The sequence below is a fragment of the Ictalurus punctatus genome, chromosome 19, assembly GCF_001660625.3.
Source record: "Ictalurus punctatus breed USDA103 chromosome 19, Coco_2.0, whole genome shotgun sequence".
NCBI lineage: Eukaryota > Metazoa > Chordata > Actinopteri > Siluriformes > Ictaluridae > Ictalurus > Ictalurus punctatus.
Window position 1 is genome coordinate 19654751 of NC_030434.2, and position 26010 is coordinate 19680760.

Below are 26010 nucleotides of genomic sequence, written 5' to 3' on the forward strand. Positions count from 1 at the left end.
AATTTGATTACTTTTCTTTTTTGATGTAACTGTAACGGATTACAGTTACCTGTTTTTTTTTGTTTGTTTGTTTTTTGTATCCTGCTTACGTAATGCCGTTACATGTATTCTGATACTCCCCAAGCCTGGTTATAACAATCAGAAGTAAAGCTGTAGCAGGCACTAGCTTGTTTTGTAAACTAAATCAAATGCAACTAGAAATGGTTAAAAATTCTAACGTCTTTCATTAATGTATAAAAAAAATGATCATCATTGGTTAACTGCATATAGTATAAGAAAAAGAAAACACTTTGGGACATGTGGTTATAGTAAAATAATCAACTTTGGGTGGCAACAGTAACTGCATTGTCAGACTGCATCACCACATCACATTGATTATTTTCCTAACAGCATGTCCCCCCTATGTTTTATTCCTTACTTACTGTACATTAAACTCCCAGACTTACATTCCTCACCCTGTAATTACATCCCTTTCATATGAGTGTTACTGTAGTTACTGAGTAATGTTCAGTAGTTACTGAGTAATGTTCAGTAGTTACTGAGTAATGTACAGTAGTTACTGAGTAATGTACAGTAGTTACTGAGTAATGTTCAGTAGTTACTGAGTAATGTTCAGTAGTTACTGTATAATATGAATGTAAAATGAATGATTGAGTTATAAGTGAAGGGTAAACTCCTCAAGCACCACTAGCAGGGTAATATTTCACACAATTCAGCTTACTCAGATCAGCAACAATACTGCATGTCCAGTTTATTTAGCAAATATTTTAACAAAAAATAATTTATTATAAAAGAGTTGCAAACACATTGCAGATATAAAATCACATTGTACCTGAAAAAAAAAAAAGAATAGCATTTATAACAGGCGTATGTGATAATGCACAGCAAGCATTACACAACAGACTCAATCAAGGCACAAGGATACTGCTCATGGACATACACTCCGAAGAAAAATCTGCAGGGTTGCACTGTTACTCAAGTTGAGGAGTCCCTTAGTAGAAATTCAGAGTCGGAGGTTGGAAACTACAATTACAACCTTTAGTCAAATTCAGGATGCTTTATAATTTTGCACCTTTTCTTATTTTTTTTCCAGGTCATTGCAGCACTCCGCAAAGTCCTTTTGAATCAGACTATTTGAATACAAGCAATTAATTCTTTGTTGTGAGTCAGGTTTAGAAATCTGCCCCCACCCAGCTGTTTTATAAGCACTCACTCAAGCTGAACTGAGAACACTTGGGGCACAGTGAGTGGACGTGGAGGCTCTGCAGTGCGAGTCATTTTCAGTTTGTTGTATAACAACTTATCGGTGATATGTAAGTATAAGAAGATTTTCCTGTATTGTTGATAATAGGACTGGGTATTGTGACAAATTTGGTGATTCGATTAGATTCTTATTTATATGATTTCAATTCAATTTCGATTTTGATTCAATATCGATTAGTTATCAATGTTTCACTTAAAATGTTAGTTTTGCAGACATGGCATCCATGTTTTAATATATGTGCTGGTAACTGAAATCCCCCTACACAATTATGTTTAACAAATTTGACATGCATGGTAGGCTGATTGGCGTGTCCGTAGTGTATGAATAGGTGTGTGATTGTGTGCCCTGAGATGGACTGGCACCCTGTCCAGGGTGTACCCCGCCTTGTGCCCGATGCTCCCTGGAATAGGCTCCAGGTTCCCCTGCGACCCTGAACAGGATTAAGTGGTTGAAGATGGATGGATGGATGTGCAACAGTGAAATTCATTAATAACTTGAAAGATGTTTAAGAAATAAAACCATTTTCAAAATTCAAAACATGAAAAATGGCAACAACTACAGATAATATCCACGTCCTCTCAAGTAGAGCACGTGATATCGTTTCGTTAAAATTGATGATCGATTAAAATCAGAGAATCGATTTTTTTTTACCCAGCCGTAGTTGACAACTGTTGTATACATGTCTATTCGTCTATATCACCCTCCTTTGTCAATATATTTTAGGGACACTTACAGAGATTTGTATCCTTTGTCTGCTCATATTCATCTATCTGATTGTGCACTGGAGTTCAAGTAGTTGTTCATGTAGTACTATTGATCTAATTCTAATTCAATGCATCATTTTATTCTTAACTAACACTTAGTAGAAAAATCCAGTCAAAGAAGCAACATGAGGTAGGACTTCCTTGTAGTTTTACATAGACACTACTGTTTTGTTTTGTTTTTTCTTCAGTTTTAAGTATGTTATTCATATGATCTTTTCCTGTAGTATATCTCTTTAGATGGGAACAGCCTCACAACTGCTGATTTGGTCAGTTTGGGAAAAGTCCTTTATAAGATTAAGGTGCAAATTTACTATAATTCATTTATACTCCGGTTCTTGGGATAATAAAAAAGTCTTTGTATGAATCTGTGGAGATATTTCTGTTTCTTAGTTGAGTGCTGAGGCAGAGGAGCATGTGAGCAGAGCTAGAGATGTTATTGAGAAGATCATATCTGAAAAACAAGGTACTGTATTTAAATTCATTCATTAAACATTTGCTAGTAACAAAGTTAAAAGCTATTCAGAGAATGCTAATAATTATTTACCACTTACTAGTTTTCTTTTCCTTTTCTACATGAAGTCATTTGTTGATTCTGTTTGTGCTTCAAAATACATTGTCACACCCATATTGATGTCCACTTTAATGGTATACCTAGTTAATAGTAATTGAACACCTGCACATTCAGGCAGTTATCTAGTCGGCCAATCAAGTGGCAAAAAATCCTGCTGATACAGGTCCAGAGCTTCAGTTAATGTTCACATTAAACACCAGAATGAAGAAAAAGTGTCATCTCTGTGACTTTGACCATGACATGGTTGTTGGTACCAGGTGGGTTGCATTGAATATTTCAGAAATGGCTGATTTCCTGGGAATTTCACACACGACAGACTCTAGATTCTCACAGATTGGAGCAAAAAAAAAAAAAAAAAAAACCCACAAAAAAACAAAACCAATGAACAACAACAAAAAAATCTCTGGGCTCTTAATGTATCATGTTATCTTCTTGAGCATCAGTGAATGAAGCACCTTATGTAATAATTGTGGACAAGTTCCTAATTTGTCCTCAGTATGAAAAGATAGATCTCGACATCATTTAGTCACTGTCAAGGGTATGTAAATTTTTCTGATCCCTCTAATTTTGTTAACAGTATGAATATTTAGAAGATTCTCCCAGGGGTATGCAAATATTTGTGCACAACTGTGTATACATTAGTGAAACACTGACAGGGTCATTTTACTGCACAGGTATGTTTACTTTTGATACTTTAAGTACATTTAGCTGATAATAGATACATTTACTTAAGTACATTTTTGAATGCAGGACGTTTACTTGTAGTGGAGTATTTTCATAGTGAGGTATTAGCACTTTTACTTGAGTAAAGGATCTGAATACTACTTCCTGGCACGAACCACCATGCCATGGTTAAAGTCACAGAGAGAACACTTTTTCTTCATTCTGATGTTTAATGTGAACAATAATTATACGTCCAAAAAGTACTTATACAATATATCCGAAAGGGTGGGGTGGGGCAACAAAAAGCTGGAAAAGTAAGTGTTACTAAAAAGAAACAGCTGGAGGAGCATTTTGTAATTAATTAGTTTAATTGGCGACAGGTCAATAACATTGGGTATAAAAAGAGTATCTTAGAGAGGCAGAGTCTCTCAGAAGTAAAGACGGGATGGAAGCACATGTTGCTCTAAAACTTGTATATACCTTTCAGCATTGATGGTGCCTTTCCAGATGTGCAAGCTGCCCTTTCCTTAGGCACTAATACACTTCCACACCATCAGAGATGCAGACCTTTGAATTTTTATATGTCCTACAGTTGTTTATGGAGTTAATACTGGCTTTGGGAAATTTGCACAGACTGTTGTGGGAAAAGATCAACTCAAGTAAGTTGTATATTAATTTTTGATATACGACAGACAGTACACTTCTGATAAGTCTGCTAATAGTCTACCCCTGTGTGTGTGTGTGTGTGTGCGTGTGTATCTGTGTATCTGTGTATCTGTGTATCTGTGTGTGTCTGCACATGATTTTTAGGGAGCTGCAGGAAAATCTTGTCCGCGCCACAAGTGCTGGTAACATCTTTAAAATTGAAAAGCTGCTATTGTTTTATTATCACACACATTAATTTATTCGATTCCTTATCAGTTGCTTATTTTTTGGAAGGTCAATGATGGAACCAATTATGGTGTAATGTGTGCACAATGGTGGGTTGGTAGCATTGATGGCTGGTGTAAGGTCCCTTTCAAGAACCTTCAAACTAACTGTCCCTCAGTGTTGGAATGAACTTCCAACCTCAATCCAGACCGCAGAATCTCTCACCATCTTCAAAAACAGCTAAAAATCCACCTCTTCTTCTGTGAACACCTATCTAACCGCTAAAAAAAACAAACAAAAAAAAACAACAACAACTTACTCTGGCTCGTACACCTCTACTCTGCGCACTTTGCTTCTTCTGGAACTCAATTAATGGATCTTGTATGGTAGCACTACTTGTACTGTTCTCTGCTTGATATATGGCTTTGTTTGTATTTCCTCATTTGTAAGTCGCGTTGGATAAAAGCGTCTGCTAAATGAATAAATGTCATGTAAATGTCATGTAAATGTGCATGTAAATGTAACCGGGGTAACAGGTTTACGCCCCGATGTTATTTAAAGATAAAAAGGCAATATAAAATTTCATTTTTGGCATCCCGATCAGATTATTAATGTTTCAATATTTTAAGTGACATATGCACATATTCTGTGTTCCTAATCGAATACAGGGACATTCCTCAAATTATATCCTTCAAATAAAGTAAGTAAAGGTTGCTGGAAAAATGTTTAGCGAAGCAAACAGTGACAAACATGAACATGTCTTCGATTTTTATCTGACTTTTCTGACTGCCACATTTACTGATGAACCATACCAGACTCTAGCAAAGCTGCTTTATATGTAACATGGTAAATGTAGTGAGCAGGCTACAGCATGTTACACTAACTACAGATAAATATTCACCTCACACCTCCAGGGTCGGGGGTTCGATTCCTGTCGCTGCTTTGTGTGTGCAGAGTTTTCATGTTCTCCACGTGCTGAGGGGGTTTCCACAGGGTACTCTGGTTTCCTCCCCCAGACACAATGGGTGTATGAATGTGTATGTGATTGTGCCCTGCGATGGATTGGCACCCTGTCCAGAGTGTGCCCCGCCTTGTGCCCGATGCTCCCTGGGATAGGCTCCAGGCTCCCCACGACCAAGAAGGATAAGCGACATAGAAGATGGATGGATGAAAGGGTTGCAAATTTTCTGTTTACCCTCTTTGGTTTTCAGAGAAAACATGACATGAGCCCAGCACTTGAAAAAACATCACCATTTCATAAATTATATTGTCTATCTGTCTTTAAGTGTATGTGTGTAATTGTTTCCATCAGTGAGACATTTTGATATAATGCATTGTTCAACTGCAAGAGTGTATTTGTCAACCTAGTGATTAGATCTCTAAAACTTATATCCTGAGAATCCTTGGCAGAATTTGCATATGGATTTGTGTGTGTGTGTGTGTGTGTGTGTGTGTGTGTGTGTGTGTGTGTGTGTGTGTGTGTGTGTGTGTGTGTGTGTTTGCTTGCAGGGGTCGGCGCCCCACTGAGTCCAGAGAGGACCCGGATGCTTCTTGCTCTCAGGATTAATGTCTTAGCTAAAGGTCATAGCGGTGTTTCCTTGGAGACTCTTCAGAAAATGGTGGCAGCCTTTAATGGTAGACATTATTCAAATTCCCTCTTTCATTTCTTCTCATACTTACTGATATTTCTGAATCATCAATGGAACTCTAATGGTTACATTAATAAATAGATGTTTGTTCTTCTTTTTGTTTGTTTGTGTGTGTGTGTGTGTGTGTGTGTGTGTGTGTGTGTGTGTGTGTGTGTGTGTGTGTGTGTGTGTGAAGCCTCCTGTCTCTCCTGGGTTCCTGAGCAAGGGACAGTAGGGGCGAGTGGAGACCTGGCCCCTCTAGCTCACATGGCTCTGGGGCTGATGGGAGAAGGACGCATGTGGTCACCACAGACCGGCTGGACTGACGCCACAGCTGTGAGACTCTGTTTCCCACAATGCACTTCCTCATGCAGAAAAATCTCATAAAATATATCCAGGAACGGTACTTTTCATTTTCATCTTTTTTAAATGTTCATCTTCATCTTTTCAAAAGGTTCTAGAAGCACACGGTCTGACCCCAATATCACTGAAACCCAAAGAGGTGTTGATATCTTTCATTATTAGGAAATGCTTTTTTGTTTACTCCTTTTATTTAGCTGAGTAGTGAAAGTGACAGCATGTCACTACATTTCAGGGACTTTCTCTGATTAATGGGACTCAGATGATATCATCACTGGGTGCTGAGGCAGTAGAGAGAGCAGAAGCGATCACCCGGCAGGCTGATGTCATCGCTGCTCTCACTCTAGAGACACTGAAGGGAACCAACAAAGCTTTCGACATTGGTGAGATATTGGTATTCTCCACTTCTGTGATAATAGTAATTGCTTCAGTACTTTTTTTTTTTTTTTAAATAATAATAATAAAAAAATGAACTTTTCTTTCTCGTAATACTTTTGACTTCTATGCATTACATTTTAAATGACAAATCTCTATTTTCTACTCATAATACTTTGAAACAGGTCACTTACTCTAACTTACATATCTTGAATGGTTCACATACATGTTTCTAATGGATTCGTTTGCAAATTTGTACATTCTATGTTTGATAGACTGTATGTACACATGCATGCAAGTACAGAACTCGGACTGCAACTAATGATTATTTTCATAATTGACTAATCGGCCTATTATTTTTTCTATGAATCTATTAATATTAGTGATGAACCAAAAGGAAAATTCAGGATACAGTGGCCTAAAACAGAAACCGAAAATGATTTAAAAAAAAAAAATAATAAAAAAATGCAAAAAACCCACATTTTAAAATCATTTAATTTTTTTTTTTTTTTTTTTTTAGAATTGTGGTAATATTAGATGTTTTTATTCATTTCATGAATTTAATGAATCTGAATTGAAAAACTACAAACCAATAAAATGATCACAAGTTTACTGAAATGAACACACAAAAACAAAAAATATATTAAATATATTATTCTTCATTCAGTTCGGTAACAATCAAATTTAACAGATTTTTTAAAAATCCAATTATCCAACTAATGTAAGGTTTACTATTACGATATGCAAAACAGCAGTCAAGTAATGAACTTAGTAGCTCTAGGCTTAAAATTATACCAAAAGTTTAAACATGCTTCACAATCATTTCAATTCAGTTCAATTTGATTTATTTTCAGCTTTACAGAAACATATAAACACAGGATACAGATTTTAAATATGTGGATTTATCTCTATTGAGCAAGCTGGTGGTGACGGTGGTAAGGAAAAACTACTTAAGATGTTAAGAGGAAGAAACCTTGAGAGGAACCCGACTCAGAAGGGAACCCATCCTCATCTGAGTAACAACGGATAGTTTGAAAGTAAAAGGAAGTTTTACTTTTTTTCAGGAAGTTTTTCAGGTTTTTTAAATTAGGGGTTTGATATCTGCTAGTTTAAATGATTTAGGTACATAGCCAGTGCTAACGGAAGAATTTAGTATTTTTAGAAGGAGTTTGATTACTCCTGGAATAATCTGTTTAAAGAAAGCTGTACTTAAGGGATCTAGTATACAAGTCGATGATTTTCCTGAAGAGATTAATGAAATTAGTTCAGTCTCTCTAAGGGGAGTGAAACAATAATTGTTGATCAAACCTGCTGTGGAAAAGTGCTTTGGAAACGTACCCCCTGCGGAACAAACACTGCAGATGGCAAATTTGATGTCCTTATCAGAAATTGTGACATATTTCCAAACCGCTGACATGATCACCCTTTGCCGAGTAGCAATGTGATAACAGTCGGCTAGATCGAGAGTGAAATCTGAGTACTGAGCACTGAGGGGCGGGCCGGGCATGGTGGCATATATTTTTGGCTCATGTTTTTGGCATTTTTTGGCCAAAAATTTTCGGTTCATTCTTATATACATACATACATACACACACACACACACACACACACACACACACACACACACACACATATATATATATATATATATATATATATATATATATATATAAGTATATTTGTTGATTCTGTTTGTGCTTCAAAATACATTGTCACACCCATATAGATGTCCACTTTAATAGTATACCTAGTTAATAGTAATTGAACACCTGCACATTCAGGCAGTTACCTAGTCGGCCAATCAAGTGGCAAAAAATCCTGCAGATACAGGTCCACAGCTTCTTAATGTTCACATCAAACACCAGAATGAAGAAAAAGTGTGATCTCTGTGACTTTGACCATGACATGGATGTTGGTACCAGGTGGGCTGCTTTGAGTATTTCAGAAACGGCTGATTTCCTTGGAATTTCACACATGACAGACTCTACAGTCTCATAGATTTGAGCAAAAAAAAAAACCCCACAAAAAACAAAACAAACAGAACAGAGTGTTCTATTGGTGGAACACCGTGTTGATGAGAGATCAGAGGAAAACTTGGCTGCCAGGAAATATATATTAACTCAAAAAAATCAATGTTTAAACTATAGTGAGAAAATTGTCCTACTACAGGACAGCACTACAACTACAAACATACGATGATCTTATAGAATATGATGCATTGCTGTACAGTACATTAGTTTAAACTAATCAACAATATATAAAGTATTTGAAATTAGCTCTACAGCACTAAAATGCAACATAGGTGTTAATGCAGCAGTAATATTCATCCAAAAAAATCAGTCCTACATTTTATATATATATATATATATATATATATATATATATATATATATATATATATATATATATATATATATATATATATATATATATATATAATACAGAGTATACTGACAATAAACTGGAGTTAAACTAAACCTTTTAAGCAACTGACACACACTGGAGCATTTTGGATTTAAACATTTTTTATCTACTAAGACATCTAGAGTAACTGTAAGAGGCCATTTCTGAAATGTAAATTGGCAAATCTGCGCTAATGTCAAGGGCATAACCATGGTATGGACATTGGGAGGGTCCGCTTAGTTGTCCTTAGCCCAAATGTAGTGTAAAGGAACGAAATGCTGTGCAACTTTCCTCACTTTCACTCACATTTATAACAGTCTGTTACAACATGAGGGTTCACAGCGAACTCGGCGGGAGGATATGCAAGTGAATGTAACGTTAATGGTCAAAAACTGGAACTGACGTTAGCCTAGCCTACTTCGTGGGTGTGCAAATATCAAAAGTTAACTAACGTTCTTAAGAACAAACCAAGCCATGGTATGATGCCTTCTATACTAAGCTAAGGTTACCTACTATTTAGATATCTAGTTACTTACTGTCTGTAAAAAATGCTCGTATGCTCTGCTGCACTTTTCTTTGCTTGGCTGCTGTCTCCATTTCTTACAGACTGAGCTGCTAAAATATATCAACGAACTTGCATTGAGTATGGGCGCAACCAAGTGTACAATTGGGGGGGTGTCACACACCTATTTTCCTTAACAAACGGAAATATATTAAAAAAGAATAGACATAAATAAATAGAATAGATGAAGAAAAGACAGATCTGTTGGCAGGGTTCATTAAAGGGGGACATATAGAAAATATTTTGTACTGTATACTGGGGGGACAGATTGGTATTTCCTCAACATTGGGGGGGACACGACCCTCCCAAAAGAATGCGTGGTTACACCCATGGCTAATGTGATGGACTTCTCTTTCCATTTTTGAATAATCAGCATGTTGATGAACTAATATTGTGTATGCATGTACTTAGCCCTTTGTAAGGAGCAAATATCCCCATAATAAAAGTAATAATAAAATGTAACAATAATACCAGTGTTATGTAGCGAGACTATAACAGGAAGCAAGTGCAGGTCAAAGTCTTTATTTACAACTAGTCAACGTGCAAGAAACGGGAAACGAGGTCTAAACTTAAACTAGAACCGAAGCAAGAAACATGAAACTTAAACAGGGCATGGAAACATTACTGCGTGGCACAATGACACCTTTATAGATCTATATCTTTATACAATTGAGACGCACCCTCGAATATCCACCAATAACTAAACAAGGAGGAGACAAAACAGAAACAAACGCACATGTCCGTTGTAAACAAAGTCTCCATAGTTAATACGTAACTCGTGAGCATGTGCTTGTTCTGGTTTTTGCATGCGCGCGCCCTCCAGCTCTCCATGCACATCGCTGCTGCAGTGCCATCTGCTGGCGAGATCGTGACAACCTGAAAGTTTTTGAGAACATTATGAGGGCATTTGGCTGGTCATGATGAAGTAAATCACTCTTTTACCATTTGAAATAAATGAATTAATAAAATGAATTCTACTGTGTATTTTGTCCTGCATCAGATGTCCATGCAGTGCGGCCTCACCCGGGTCAGATTTTAGTCGCCCAGAGATTTCGCTCCCTGCTTCATTCTGACTTCTTTCCCTCAGAAATCACAGGTACAACCAGTAAAACACAATCCTGTTGTGTTTTGTTTTCATAGTATACTGTAACACACCATATTTACTGTCACTGATCCTGGATAATACAATTATCCACAATTATAATGTGTTTTTCTGATAATATTAGCTTATGTAAATCTGTTGATTAGCGGATGAGATCAAACTTTGGGTTCACTATCACGACGTGCTGAGTTAAAAATTTTCCTGCTTTTAAAACCATATCCATCTCTTGAGCTGACAATCAAACCGCTATACACTGTGTCATGTGCATTTGGAAGCATGGGAATCCCTGAAACTTTGCCTGCAGTGGACCTTTGGGCACAGGAGTGAAGAAAACCCTGAGTCATACCCCCTTTGTAAATGAATAACTGCTGATTAATCATATTTATACAAATAATAACTGAAGGGCAACTAACATACAGATCTGGCATGTGACAACACATCAATAAAAGCTTTCTATATACAACAAGACATTTATATTAGTACCTTCTTATCAGAGGTACTAAGGTTAGAAATGTTCATCGAGGTAGAAATATTGGTTTTTATGTAAATATATATTGTATGGATTGGCAATGTCTTGCCTGTAAAGCCTGGAATCATCCAACAACAAATGAACAAGGAAAAAAAAATGGTACTTGGGTTTCATTATTTAATGTTCAGTATTTGGCCCCATACTATATTTCCTAAAAGCAAAGCTGCTTTGGCCGATTCTCAATTTCTTTGCCTCACCAAAACATCATCTGATATGTTTTCTTATATCTTAAGACGAGAAGTCCTATGAAGGTGTTCAGGATGCCTACAGTCTACGATGCTGCCCTCAGGTATGCATGCAAATATTTACAGTCACACCATATCTGGATATTTTCATATAAAATGACACGTTTCCTTTCCCATCATTCCATAGGTGCATGGAGTAACCAATGACACGATTGCTTTTGTGAAAAACATTCTCAACACTGAGCTAAACAGTGCTACAGATAATCCTGTATCCTCTATCTTCAAGTACCATACACACTCTTAGCTAAGCAAAGTTACACATTGTGCTTGTTTTATTGCACTTCTTTTTAGTAAGTCATGTTTATTTGGTGAAAAGCAAGACTTTGAAATGGACACATGGTGGAGTGCTTGGATCAGCTTGCAGGCAGTTTCTAGAAATTATATGGTGTATTTCAAATCCTACAATACCAGATTAGTTCTTAACCTCTTGTCCATCAGCTGGTTTTCCCAGAGCGAGGAATCACTATATCAGCAGGAAACTTCCACGGAGAGTATCCTGCTAAGGTATATTAAGTATTCAGTATTTTTAATGGATCAGTTCATTTGTTTGAGTTTGGTTTTAGGCTCTCGAGGAGTTTCAGCACTTTTACTATTATTAGTGCTCATAGGGCACCTAATTAAACATGAAAATTAAATCATACTCAGAGATAAAGTAGGGCATTTATTTGAATGCATTATAGTAAACAGGTTAGCGCCTTGCATGACAGCTCTGCCTTCATTGGTGTGTGAGTGTGTGTGTGTGTGTGGGTGTGTGTGTGAATGGGTGAATGAGAAACAGTGTAAAGTGCTTTGAACCACTAAGGTAAAAAGGTGCTATATAAGTGCAGACCATTTACCATTTACCAAGTATTGGATATTACATATAATGGTTACATGCTCTTTCTCTTATTGAAGTTAAGTTCCCTGTAAATTGTAGTATCCATATTAGAGTACTTTTAATCATGGAACCATAAAAAAATCTGGCTTTAACTAAAGTTTTACTAAATAAAGTGGATATCCAATGGCTTCCAAAGGAATGAGGAAACTTCGAGCAGAAAAATCCAATGGGTACTACAATGGACCAAACCCTAAACTTTACCCACATCCTCGCGTAGGCTCTGGACTTCCTGGCTATAGGAGTGCATGAGTTGGCGAATATTAGTGAGCGGCGCATTGAGAGGCTGTGTAATCCCTCACTCAGTAACCTCCCTGCCTTTCTGGTGAAAGAAGGAGGATTAAATTCAGGCTTTATGGTGGTCCATTGCACTGCTGCTGCCCTTGGTGATACCACACTTCATACGTACAGCATACTTGTTCTCATATAAAAATGATTTGCAGTATTAATACATTGTATTTTCTTTGATTTAAAAAACAAAACAAAACTTTGTAGTGTCGGAGAATAAGGTGCTGTGCCACCCGGCCTCTGTGGACTCTCTGTCCACCAGTGCAGCTACAGAAGACCATGTGTCTATGGGGGGCTGGGCAGCCAGAAAGGCCCTGAAGGTGGTCGAGCATGTGGAGCAGGGTACGGCCCCAGCGCTGCTAACCAAAAATAATTGGATAGGGGCATTTAAGGATAAAGTTCTCTTTCATTTACTTTTATTTCTGTCCGCAGTCCTTGCCATAGAGTTACTCGCTGCCTGCCAGGCTCTGGAGTTCCACCGGCCCTTAAAGACCACAGCACCTCTGGAGAAGGTCTACGAGCTCCTGCGCTCTGTAGTCAGGTGATCACCAAAACTAAGACACACACTCGAGACTCAAGGAATGAATATTTATAGACTTGTATATAATATGTGCTATACCTTTTACTTCAGTATCAGAGATACAATGGAAAACCTTGTCGTTTTTGTCTTGAATTGTCTAAGCAAATTGTGCATTACCCATCAGGCCCTGGGACAAAGATCGTATTATGAGCACTGATATTGAAGTAGCTCACCAGCTCCTCCTAAAGAAAAAGGTGTGTCATCTCCATTTTATACAGTGACTCTGTATAATTCAAGACTTAGAAATATCATTTAGTTGGTGATGGTGATGATGATGATGTGTCTTCAGGTGTGGAAGGCAGTGCTACCATATATGGACCAGTACAAGAAGAGTGAACACCAACATCTCTCTTCCTCTAATAGCTCATCTGAATTGCTTTTCATCTGAAAAGCTATTATTATTATTATTATTATTATTAAGTTGCAGTGATCAAAAATAGATTTACTTTTTTATGAGTTTCTAGACCCATAGAAATACTTTGAACCCCAGAATTTCAGGAAAACGAGCCAAAGTGACTATGGAATAAATAACACAGGCAATGAGTAGTATTTTTGAGTAGTATTTTTGTAATAACCAACCCAGTGTTGTAAGATTTTAAAATGAGTATTCTGTCAAATCTTACTGTGGAAATGCAGAAGTTTTTAATTTTCTATCAATGAATATTGTACTTATCATTATACTAAGCTGGTACATCATTTTTAGTGAACACATCTATTTAAAATCTACAGCTATTTGGCTTGTATCTATTTCATTTCCCAGAAAACACAAATAAAATATATTATGAATATTATACAGGAGACAATTTCTGGAATCAGATATCATTTATTGGACAAAAAACAAAACAGTAATTCTGAGATGATATTCGATAATGGTCTTTGTTTTAATTCACGTAAAACTTTGTGTTACAGTTAGAGGTGTTTTATGTAAAAAAAATAAAAATAATAATAAAAAAAAAGGTCACTGTTTATGAATTATAAAAAAACTAGACTAAAAGACAAGGTCAACCATACACACACACACACACACACACACACACACACACAAACTGGATCATCATCCAATCCTTTTCAGTCAACGAAATCATTACTATTCACCAAGTTGCTGCCATTCCACAGTCTCCAAGTGTACAGCAGATTCTGAGTGTCCAATGCTCACAGGCAGAACAGATCCTGAGCTTTAAAGAGCGTCTACGTTTTTTTTTGTTTTTTTTTCAACTATCTTGGAGCAGGTCATACGAGCCTCCATCAACAACCTGGTGCTTGTCATCCTTCTACAAGTAGTAGTACAGTCAGGAATTAGTACCATCTATAAGACCCTACTTCTTACCAAACATGTTTGCGGTTAACACAATAAGCTGCTGTTGTGTTCTGTGTAACTATAGTTATTATAGAGTATCATACTGTGTCATATTTTCTTTTACTTACATCTTCTATAGGGAGGTCTGGGGCACTAGGGGCAGCTGCAGTCTCATACATGGGGTTACTGATATATGGTGTATATTCAGGTGAGCTTGATTCTTCCTTCTCATCCTCCTGAAATGAAATGCATGTAGAAGTGAGCGTAGAGGCCAAAACCAGAAAATCAACCATGAATTGAATTCTGGTGAAATTCTATTTCACCATGAAAAATTAAATGTGGTGGTTTAGACAACCAAAAATATAGGAGAAAATCAACAGAAAAATAGTTTAAAATAAAAATGTTGCCATGAACCCATAGCCGCAGGACCTCAAAGGGGTATTCAAGTCACTTATGAAGGCAAAAGATAAAAGGGCATACTAGTAACAAAAGTATATTTAGAATAGCAGATGTAAAAATGAATATAACTTAGTCTAGAGCCAATATAATGTCATCTCTTTCCAAATTAATATTTTTACACTGTTTGAACATTTTTTGATACTTGACCAAATGAAAGACCATCTATGAAACCAAATCCACTAAAAGTCTTGTTTGTATAAATTAAGTAAACACTAAAACATGACAGGACATACTGTTATAGAGGAGTTACTGTTACCACCCCAAAGTGGATTATGTTCCTATAACAGCATGTCCCAATGTGTATACTCCAGCATTATTCCAATGCTTACATGATTTTTTTTATTAATTAAAGAAGGACACTCATACTTGTCCATCAATCAAGTTTGTTCCTGTTATCACTTAGGTTAGAGCAGCTATCAACAGTTGTACCCTCACCAGCCTCTCTTTTCTCTCTCTTGAAGTTAATAAGGTAAAAAGGCAACTTATCATATTATTGAGAAACCACAAAGTTGTGTGGAAACAAAAAGTGGGAGTGTCATGGTCTGGGGCTGCATGAGTGCTGCCGGCACTGGGGAGCTACAGTTCACTGAGGGAACCATGAATGCCAACATGTACTGTGACATACTGAAGCAGAGCATGATCAGTATGCAGTATTCCGGCATGATAACGACCACAAACACATCTCCAAGACGACCATTGCCTTGCTAAAGAAGCTGAGGGTGAGGGTGATGGACTGGCCAAGCATGTCTCCAGACCTAAACCCTATTGAGCATCTGTGGGGCATCCAAATGGACGCTGGAGGAGCACAAGGTCTCTAACATGTCGTCATGGAGGAGTGGAAGAGGACTCCAGTGGTAACCTGTGAAGCTCTGGTGAACTCCATGCCCAAGAGGGTTAAGGCAGTGCTGGAAAATAATGGTGGCCACACAAAATATTGACACTTTGGGCCCAATTTGGACATTTTCACTTAGGGGTGTACTCACTTTTGTTGCCAGCGGTTTAGACATTAATGGCTGTGTGTTGAGTTATTTTGAGGAGACAGCAAATTTACACTGTTACACAAGCTGTACACTCACTACTTTACATTGTAGCAAAGTGTCATTTCTTCAGTGTTGTCACATGAAAAGATATCATCAAATATTTACCAAAATCTGAGGAGTGTACTGTATGTATATATGTGTGTGTGTGTATATATATATATATATATATATATATATATATATATATATATATATATATATATATATACAGTACATTATTTTAATCTGAATAATATCTGTTCAGTCTGGTCTTTGTTCACTGGTTACTTATAGTTTGGTTACTTATTATTATTATTATTATTATTATTTTGTATACCTGTATAAATATGCACACACACACACACACACACACACATATACACATACCCTAAAGTAGTGGAACTCGAATGGCTTGGTTTGGCGGTTGTAGAAGTTATAAGCCACAAACGCTGCAGCGACAATAAGAATTATTAACAATATGACACCGATCCCCATTCCTGCTGTATGTGCCTGAGGAAGGGACGAGGGTGGAGGTGGAGGAGCTTTCAGTGGTCCCTGCAGCACATGGATGATCCCATTTGATGCAAAAATGTCCGATTCTATGATGTAACGGTCACTGACATATCCAGAAGAAGCCTGAAGAGAGGAAGGGTTTTTAAAGATAATTATCATTGGACTCTCATTATGACATTATAACTCTCACATGCTAATTTTAAGTGTATTCTTTAATACATCTAGTAAGCATAATACTATTTAGGTCAGGCCCACTTTTACCTCTGTTTGGGGGTTTTGGAGACTAGGAACCCTTTTCACATTCAGGGTGTGTCCCAGATATGATTTAACATGACTGATGTTAATGAGATCCTGCAGCAGTAAAGCTCGCCCATCTATCAGGTGGTGCTCTATATCTCTGTAGGATAGTGTCTTATTCAGCAGACAGAAAGTGAAAGTGAGAGTGTGTTAATGTATTTTTGTATTATAGAGAAAGTATATGCCTGTGTGGTACAGAGACAGACTAATTACCTGGTTCTCATAGAGGCCATTGTTATCAGGCACAAATAGAGTGGACAGTGTAGTTATATTGCTGAGGCGCTTCATAAACTCTTGCCCTTTTGGTGCAGCTCTGGAATAATTGAAGATTTGCTGGAGAAGAAACAAATTTATGAAATACAAAGCAGAGATTTCATCAAAGATTTCATGTTTATCTACTGGTGGTAACATTCTGAACCCACTGACTGGCAAAACATTGAATTTAGTGTTCTTTTGTGTTGTGAAAACCCATACAGTATTTTTTCTCATTCCCACTGGTCAGCTAAATGGAGAAAATGTTCTTTGAAGAACAAGTTGCAGTGTTACTGAATGGTATTTGAGTTCCATGACTCTTATTTCAACAGAAACTGCCTGAGATAGTTTTTCATAACCTTGTGCATGTACCTAATAAACAAAAGCTAAACTTTGTGTTTAGTATCCAAGCAGTAGTAGACCCATGAGCCTTTATTGGGAGTTGAGTACGTGTGCAGAGTTTTGGAGAGCTATTGTACTCACTGAAAGAAAGTTGGAAAAGTTGGGCTGGGTGGTGAGAACCTGTAGGATGTTGCCAATGCAAGTGTATCCATCACCCATGTAGCCGATCTTACACTCACACTTTACGTCTAAAACACACAAACACGTGCAGTTAGGTGCAAAAGGGGACAGAAATTATCTAGAAACCTCATCCCGAAGGTCTAACTTCAGAAACCCTATAACCAAGACTAATTCCAGAAAACCCGATGACCAAGGCCTTAACCCAAAAGCCTCATCTCCAAGGCCTAATTCCAGAAGGTTTATTCCTAGAAACCCAATGAATAAGACTTAGGCTTGGAAAACTAAAGCTCAAGATTTACTCTTGGAAGTCTAAACCCAGAAGCCTAAGGCCAATCTCCATTGCCTTCATTAATTATTCATATCAATATGATACCTTACATTTGTGGCACGTGTGTTGTCAGTTGAATGATCTTAAAGGTTTTATCAGGACAGGGTTTTTACTTTGTCCCATAATTCACCCTTATACCTTAATGATTTTCTGGCTCTAGTCCCAGCCTGGTATACTTCTCCTGGAAGTCTTAACTGTTATTTTGACACTGGTTAAAGGGCTTTGATTGGAAACACAGTTCTGGTGAATGTCTAATTGCTAATTTATTGCCATAGAGTAAAGCTGCTTTAGGCAAAACACAAGGTTCTTATAACTCAATTTACACAGGACGTTCAGACATACAGACAGACACCTGCTGTGCAGTAAAACATAGAGGTCTTCTAGCTCAGTACACACGTAGAATGTAACTTGATTAAAAAGTGTTTTATGGTTTTAGATTATGTTTCTCAAATGAAACACCTGCTGTGCAGTAAAACATATCCAAACATTAGTTGCACATATCGATTACACTTGGTCATTATATACTATAAGCACCTGGCATTTTCAGCTGGCTAAAGATGCTTTGGTGGACATACGGCCTAATGCTCAAGTCATAATCCCAGATGTTCCATGTCTTGATACCAGAGCCTCAAGGCTTAATCCTAGAAGCTACATTCACTAGGACTTAATACCAGATGCCTCCATGTCCAAAATCTAAACCCAGAAGCCCCATCCCCACACCATAATCCTTAAAGTCCCATACCCAAGACATAATCCTGGAAACTCACTGAACATGGCCTAATCCTAGTCTTTAGTGTAGAGTCATGTAGCAAGTGTAGGTCTGAGCTGAGTCCCCATCTCCGGTATGGATTATTGAAGTTAATGCAAACCAAAAGCATAGTACACACTGGCGTAAAGTTGGTATGTATTGATGTTAGGGTGTAATGAGATATTAATTTGATGTCTGTTAAAGCCACATGAACATACCTTTTACCCGGTAACAGAATGTGTCCCAGGTCTTACTTAGATCTGTCTGAGTGCCATAGTCCACTATGCCCACATGGCCAAATCCACAATTAGGGTTGGAGTAACTCATGGGATAAGCTACCCGGTTCTGTGCAAGCCACCCGGCTGAGCACATGGTATATCCAGCCTGCAGAACATACAAATGGGATCACACCCCTCAATTCATAGTAAATTTTATGCCATAACATGTGTTTGCACGCATTTATACATACCTGCTGTGCATATGAGAGCTGTGTAAAGGTAGCAATGATGCCTCCTGCCTGCTTACAGGCCTCCTGAGCCTCTGTGTAGTTCAGCTTGTATGTTCCCAATGGAGAACGGTAATGGAAGACTCCAAGAGTTTTATCTGAAATAAAACAGCCCAAAACTAGCCTTTAGAAATATTCATCTGAGTATAAAAACTTTTGACAGAGTGGGGGAGCTTTATGTGGATGTTTTTTTTTTTTGTGACATTGCCATAATAAATCAATCGTGAAAGCACCTACCCTCGTAGTGTAGGTCAGTGCACTGTGCGTCTAAATGACATTGGCCATTATCCAACATACAGCGGTTCACTGGAAGCACCTTCAGTTCACATGCCAGCCCATCTCCAACATAATTAGTTTTACACTCACACTTTCTTTTCCCCTGTAGTTAAAAAAAAAAAAAAATCCATAGATAAAGCTACATTTCTTACACCCAGGAGAAAGTAGCATTGGTCACACAGTAAAGCTTTTTGCTCCTGTAGTGCACGTGTTACCTCTTCAGCAGTAGCAACTTGATCTTTGTATCTAGCCATGTTTGCTAGAAAGTGTTATATACATCATTATATCATGTAATTAAAACCATGCACTAGCAAACAGGTTAAACTTAGGTTATTGTATTGTGCAAACCATTAGCTGAAGCTGCTAGCAAACTATCTAACTTTAGGCTAACTATTATATTGTGTAAGCAAGTGGAAAAAGTTACAGTCAAGCTAGCTAACTTTAAGTTATGTTGTGTAAATCAGTAACTAGCATGTGTTAGCCCTGATTGGTGATTTTTATCCCATGTAAAATATTCTATGAAATATATGTAACATGATGGCAGTCGGATATATAAACAGCACATTACAAGCCTAAAATAAGAGAAAAGTCTGCTCACAGGTCCAGTCATGGTGCAGAGTGCATGCTCATTGCAGCCTCCGTTGTCTTCTTTGACACAGGGGTCCACTGTTGAGCAGACATATCCATCCCCTGAGTAGCCTTTCAGACATGTGCAGTTCACTTTCTCTCCTTTCTGGGAACATTTGGCATTTTTTGAACAGCCACCATTCCAGAACTGGCACATATTCGATACTGGAGGTGAGAGAACATGGGTAGAAATGTGGGATGTGTTGATTACTAGTAATGTTTGGATAAAGATCAAGCTGTGCTGTTTATTTCTAATTGTGTTTTTTTTTTTTTTTTAATGAAGAGCGAGGAGGAGATCCAGACCAATGCAAAGTTTTCACCTGTACAGGTGATTCCATCTCCCTCGTAGAACGGCTTACACACACAGGTGTTGTTTTTGGTACACACCGCCTTCTTGTGGCATGCAGGTAAACAGATAGGGCCATCAGCTACAGCATTAGAAATAAAGTTAGCAGTTGAGTATCAATATGGAAGTGTTTACATCCCATTCTGTATTTATATATAAAGAAAATAGAGTCAAAGGTTTTTCTCAGGCTGCCAAACATATACAATAATTACATACCTAATTTATGTTCACATTGTGGGCCAGTCCAGCCCTCGTCACAGAAACAGGAGCCTGTTCCGTCTTGACCCTCACTACATGTTCCATGCTCTGTGCAGTTACAGGCTATGGGGAGAGAAAGTAAATGTAAAAAGAAAATTAAAATAACAAATTGCACAGCTGGAATACTTTCCTATCAGAATTATTCTACTTTGAGTGAATCCTCCTGAACATCTCTAAATGCAAAAAGCATGGTTTCTGAGGGAGTAATGCAAAATATAGCAAAATATGTCATTTATTTAAAAAATACTCATTTGACTAATGGAAATGAAGAGACATCTGTGAAACCAAACACATTTAAAGATACATCTGTGAAACTTATTCAAACAATCAAGACAAACACTGTCTTGATTTTATTACTAAAATGATTTGTTCATTTATTTATCTTCACTAAGGGCTTTCTCCTGGTCAGCGTGACTGTGGATCTGGAATCTATCCTGGGAACACTGGGCGCAAGGAATAAACCCTGTATGGGATACCAGGCGATAACAAGACACCACGCACAAACAAGTACACATGCATTCACACCTAGGGGCAGTTTAGAGGAGCCAGTCCACCTACCTGCATGTTTATGGGAGGTGACTGGAAACTGAAGAACCGAGAGGACACAGATATGTGGAGAACATGAAAAATTCCATACAGACAGGATTGAACAGTAGACCCTGGAGCTATGACCCAGCTGACAAAAAATGGTCCCCAGAACGTCCCCTAAATGGCCTCTATGAACGTCCCCCGAACGTCCATGTGTAGGGTCCCCTTGACATCCTATGGACGTTCAAGGGGACATTCACAGGATGTCTAGTGGCCATTCGGGACGTTTAGGGGACTTTCACTGAAATGAACTCATTCAGTAGTGTTATGATTTGATATCCGCTGACGTCCTCGGAATGTCTGCCAGTGACCGTTATAAACCGGACCAAATGCGGACCTAAGTGGATGTTCGTAACGTCCGGGGGACGTCCCCTGTTTGCTGAGGAAGTGGTGAGGGTTTTTTTTTTTGTTTTTTTTCCCCAGATTGACCTAACTATACAAATGTTTGCACTCAGCTATATGATTTACAAATGCTGCATGCAAGGAAAGGTCAGAAAAACACACCTTTGCAGTCAGGTCCAAAGTGGCCTTCACTGCACAGTTCACAGGCCACACCCTGAAACCCTGTATCACATGTGCAGGTGCCGTTTCCTAAATGACCATCATCGCATCGCCCATGGTTACTGCACGGAGATCCAGGCCCTCCAGGACAGGCTGGAGAAAAGGTTTTAAAATCTTATTCTACTACAAATGTTATAATGCAAAATGCCTTATAAAAGCCTTTTTTATTTTTTGCATATGCCTGTGATGTGCAACTTACCGAGACAGTCCCTGCCATAGTAGCCTTTGCAGCACATGGGATTCCATATGACCATGGAGCACACCGACTGGCATCCTGATTTTACAGACCAGAAGTGTCTTTGAAGGTCACACTTCTGCGTAGTCTGGATTGAAATCAGATTTTCATAAATGGCCAGTAATCTAATGCTAACCCGAGTGACTAGCATATTAGTACTAGTACTAGTCAAAAGTTTAGATGCTCATTCTAATAATGTACATTTGAAATTCAATTCAGTTTCATTTGCAGAGTTCTTTGAACAATAGAATGAAAATACAAATTTAGATTTTGTTCCCTAATGAACAACCTAGAAATGACAGTGTCAAGGAAAAACTCCCTGAGACAACATGAGGAAGAAAACTTGAACGAAAAGGAACCCATCATCTTCTGGGTGACACTGGAAAGTGAGGTTATAAATCATTACAGTATGAGCAGAATGTTATAGTATAAGAGTACAGCAGCAGTTCTCAAATGAACATGGCACAGATAGCATTTATATTTTTGCTGCACCCCATCGCAGGATGTCAAGATGCTAAACGTGTATATGCACCTTCCATCCCTGTGTAATTTGTACAGTACACCTATCAGGAAGTATATATCATTTAGATATTCATATATCTCTAAAAATCCTGTAGACTCCAATATGGATTGGTTGGTAGAAGCATTTATGAAGTGCTATTAATCTAATACTCACTCATATGCAGTGAGGGAAAAGTGATTATCGAAAACAGAACAAACCTTCATATTTGCAGACTGCACATTTAAGAGGGAGTGTAACTGTAATGGAATAACGGTGTCCACACAAGTTAACTAGACCAGTGGAATGAAATCGTACCTTTGGTTTGGTTACTGCAGGGCAATCATCACTGCACAGATATTTGCAGGGCATCTGACAACAACAAAAAATGTAAAGAATTCAATTGTGGAACTATTTAAAACAGTTGTTATTCATAGCTTATAAGGAAGGCGTGACAAGTAATTGTTCTCTGTAATGCAGATGTGTTCAAAACTTTTCCCATGAGGCCCACTTTCTAGTTTTTGAGAACTTGTGTTACAACTAAAGTAACGTCCATCCATCCATCCATCCATCCATTTTCCATACCAGTTATCCTACTTAGGGTGGCAGGGGAGACTGGAGACTATCCCAGGGAACTTGGGGCACAAGACGCCCTAGACGGGGTGCCAACCCATTTCAGGGCAATCGCACACTACCATTCACACACTACAGAGAATTTATAGACGCCAATCAGCCTACAATGCATGTCTTTGGACTGGGGGAAGAAACAGCAGTACCCGGAGAAAAACCATAAAGCACAGGGAGAACATGCAAACACTGCATATACAGGGAAGCGGTGGGATTCAAACCCCCAACCCCTGAGGTGTGAGGCAAACGTGCATAATGGCAAACCATTATCTATTTCAACTTATTTTAAGTCAAATCTTTCAACTTTTTCTCTTTAATAAATATTGCTAATAATAACTTCTTTATAACGTTACCTAATACATTTGAGACGTGTAGCTATCTGAGGTTAACTGTATACATGTGTGTAATGTTAGCAAAGTTGAGCACATTTTAATATTTATATTAAAATACTTTTTATTTCTAATTAAATTCAAAATTATGCCATTGAAATATGCTCTGTTAACTATGAAAGAAAACAAGGGCACTGCACCTTTCATGTGAGAAAGTCAAGAGATACTATGTGAGATGGTGAAAGGGGGCGGGGTTTCTGGAGGGCCAGTTAAAAAAACCTCCTGCATAACTGTCAATCATTCCAGATGCACATGTTGATTGCCTCATCTGCTGTTTTTATGAAGGTAAAGAAAAGCTGCTCTTTTCGCATATTTTTGCATTCCAGCCTACTCCGATATTAAAACACATCACTCCTACACAAAATGAGTAAAAGCTCACCCCTCACCTGCACCCCTTACTTACACCTGTAGTTCCCCACAGTTTGAATACCTCTGCTGCAATATATTTTATTTTGTATACTCAACATTGCTGAACTGAACACCATATGAGTACCATACCATAGTTTAGTACCACAAGGCACTTACAGTAATTTCTACATTGTCCATCTTATCACAGCGTCCTCCAAGGCTGGGTGGTGTTAGAAAACAATCAATACCATAAACAAGGCCTTCGTTGAAATTCAGATTCGACTTTACAATTCGACAATTCTTGTCATTGATATACAGTGCCCCCTAGAGGAATGGGAGAAAATCAGAACATTATCCAGGGTAAACTCAGAAATCTTGCATTTAAAGTAACACAACACAGTTTTTATATATCTATACACTTTTCTTCCCAGCAACAGCTTTCTGGCATTTTTCCAGAATATTCTGTATTTTTTTTATTATTATAAATAATTAATGGTCAATATCCGTCGACTGAAAACACACCCACACATCAGTCAGTTTAACTATCAGTTAAATAAGAAATAAAACACTAGGTGGCGTGCTGTTATAGGAAATGAATCAACAATGGACTGGTGTGATGTGTGTGATGCATGACGTTGATTATTTTCCAATAACAGGATACCCTGGTGTGCTTTTTTCTTCTTCTACTACAGCAATTTATCAGCAATTTATCCCAATTGAGCAAGCTGTTGGCGACAGTGCCGAGGAAAAACTCTCTAAGATGATATGAGGAAGAAACCTTGAGAGGAACCAGACTCCGAAGGGAACCCATCCTCATCTGGGTAACAACGGATAGTGTGAATAAGTTCATTATGGTTTTATATGAAGTCTGTTTGTAGAACTAATCTACTGCACAAAAAAGACCCGAGTGCAAACTGCAAGTTTGTTTTACCAGTTATATCATAACAGCTCTTAACATTTGTTCCTCACCACCCTCTTTTTTCTCTCTCTTAAATTTCAAAACAAAAGAAAACAAATCAAAAGAAAGCAAAAGAAAGAGAAAAAACTCCTATGACAACAATAAAAAGTGAGAACCAACAAAGACCTCCCTGTGTTAGAAAACATAAAAAGTTACAGCTTGATCTCTGACTGTTACAAAGCACTGACACTGGAGACTCCTTCCAAATATTCTAAATAAACATCTCCTCACAGAAAACTTTATCATGAAGGGTTTGTAAACTGTTTATGTAGCTTGACCCCCAAGACCCTATATAAGCTGTTATGTGTTGTAAATTCAGGGTTGTAAATTAGTATTGCTTTCTGGGTCACTTACTATGTGGTCTTCTCCAACGCAGCTCACAGAAATATCGGAGCCTTGAAGAGTCTTGAGTGAATCAAAATGCATCACCTCTGCAGAGTGCAACTAAACCAGACACATACAAAATGATTTTCTTTCTACCAAACACACTCCGTGTTTCTTTTTCTACAGCACAGTCGGATATGACTATTCTTCAGACATTTCGTGCACTGCTGCAATGCGCATCTAATCAGCGAATAATTTGAATAATTTGGACAATATAGGAATCACACTGTCTCACCTTTTTATCTCGAAGGATGTGGTACTTAAGATACTCCACCAGTTGAGCTCGGTTATGCAGGCCATACAGAAAGTCCTTTTGTGCTTGGGGTAAAGCCGCCATGGTGGAATCTATCGGCAGGAACAGAGTGACTGGCTGGTGCAGAGGATCCTGTATTTGTTTCATCACTTCTGTATCCTACAACAAGCCACAAACGTTTTGCTGAAGTGTTTTTGTTTATTGAAATCACTTTTATGATAGTGTTGATAGTAGTGGTAATTGTAATGAGATAAACAACAAAAGGAGAATTTTTTTTTTTTTTTTTACACACTTCCAGCAGTTTGTAGAAAGTCTTGAACCCATGTTGATCTGCTATGTCTTTGAGGGAATACTGTCGGGAAAGGAAGATGACATAAAGCTAAGGTTATTTACTGACAAAATGAGTAAGAATAATTTTTTTAATATATAAGCATTTTAGTACTGTTATGGTAAATGGTCTGCACTTATATAGCGCTTTTATCCAAATTGCGTTACACTGTGTCTCATTCACCCATTCACACACACACACTCACACACCAATGGTAGCAGAGCTGCCATGCAAGGCGCTAACTTGCCATCGGGAGCAACTTGGGGTTCAGTGTCTTGCCCAAGGACACTTCGGCATGTGGAGTCACGTGGGTCG

General features: G+C 37.9%; 2 protein-coding genes across 7 annotated transcripts in view; one reads left to right on the forward strand and one right to left on the reverse strand.

The window, feature by feature from the left end:
* The first annotated feature begins 868 nt into the window (after window positions 1-868).
* LOC124629210 (histidine ammonia-lyase) lies at window positions 869-15780 on the forward strand. Of its 6 annotated transcripts, none has more exons than XM_053688179.1 (21): window positions 873-1313; window positions 1988-2005; window positions 2131-2158; window positions 2253-2327; window positions 2419-2491; window positions 3855-3921; window positions 4073-4110; window positions 5642-5767; window positions 5957-6096; window positions 6215-6262; window positions 6356-6503; window positions 10461-10556; window positions 11325-11380; window positions 11464-11544; window positions 11775-11840; window positions 12431-12596; window positions 12706-12840; window positions 12931-13039; window positions 13203-13272; window positions 13368-14583; window positions 15238-15780. In XM_053688179.1, coding segments are annotated over exons 1-20 (1641 nt in total). In that variant the 5' UTR covers window positions 873-1311; the 3' UTR covers window positions 13467-14583; window positions 15238-15780. The 6 variants fall into 6 exon arrangements, with proteins under 6 accessions (XP_053544155.1, XP_053544154.1, XP_053544153.1 ...); XM_053688178.1 differs by having other exon boundaries at window positions 874-1313; window positions 2128-2158; XM_053688175.1 differs by lacking the exon at window positions 873-1313 and having other exon boundaries at window positions 1929-2005; window positions 2128-2158.
* stab2 (stabilin 2) overlaps window positions 13882-26010 on the reverse strand; it is a 49005-nt gene continuing 36876 nt past the window's right edge. The window contains exons 50-68 of the mRNA XM_017494593.2: window positions 25660-25719; window positions 25350-25526; window positions 25085-25174; window positions 23950-24096; window positions 22727-22780; window positions 21874-21997; window positions 21618-21767; window positions 20484-20588; window positions 20242-20349; window positions 19893-20086; window positions 19256-19397; window positions 18983-19116; window positions 18732-18897; window positions 17399-17505; window positions 16877-16996; window positions 16628-16777; window positions 16241-16489; window positions 14504-14611; window positions 13882-14349 (exon numbers count right to left, since the gene is read on the reverse strand). Coding sequence (XP_017350082.1) covers window positions 14290-14349; window positions 14504-14611; window positions 16241-16489; window positions 16628-16777; window positions 16877-16996; window positions 17399-17505; window positions 18732-18897; window positions 18983-19116; window positions 19256-19397; window positions 19893-20086; window positions 20242-20349; window positions 20484-20588; window positions 21618-21767; window positions 21874-21997; window positions 22727-22780; window positions 23950-24096; window positions 25085-25174; window positions 25350-25526; window positions 25660-25719 — 2445 coding nt within the window. The 3' untranslated portion in view covers window positions 13882-14289. The remainder of the gene's footprint in view (window positions 14350-14503; window positions 14612-16240; window positions 16490-16627; window positions 16778-16876; window positions 16997-17398; window positions 17506-18731; window positions 18898-18982; window positions 19117-19255; window positions 19398-19892; window positions 20087-20241; window positions 20350-20483; window positions 20589-21617; window positions 21768-21873; window positions 21998-22726; window positions 22781-23949; window positions 24097-25084; window positions 25175-25349; window positions 25527-25659; window positions 25720-26010) is intronic.

Excerpts from the sequence above, each read along its gene's own strand:
- LOC124629210 (XM_053688175.1), top strand. The coding sequence starts at position 1,944 with ATGTCTATTCGTCTATATCACCCTCCTTTGTCAATATATTTTAGGGAC. Across the intron at positions 3,922-4,072 it reads GTGGGAAAAGATCAACTCAA|GGAGCTGCAGGAAAATCTTG; the intron begins GTAAGTTGTATA and ends CATGATTTTTAG. Across the intron at positions 6,504-10,460 it reads CAACAAAGCTTTCGACATTG|ATGTCCATGCAGTGCGGCCT; the intron begins GTGAGATATTGG and ends GTCCTGCATCAG.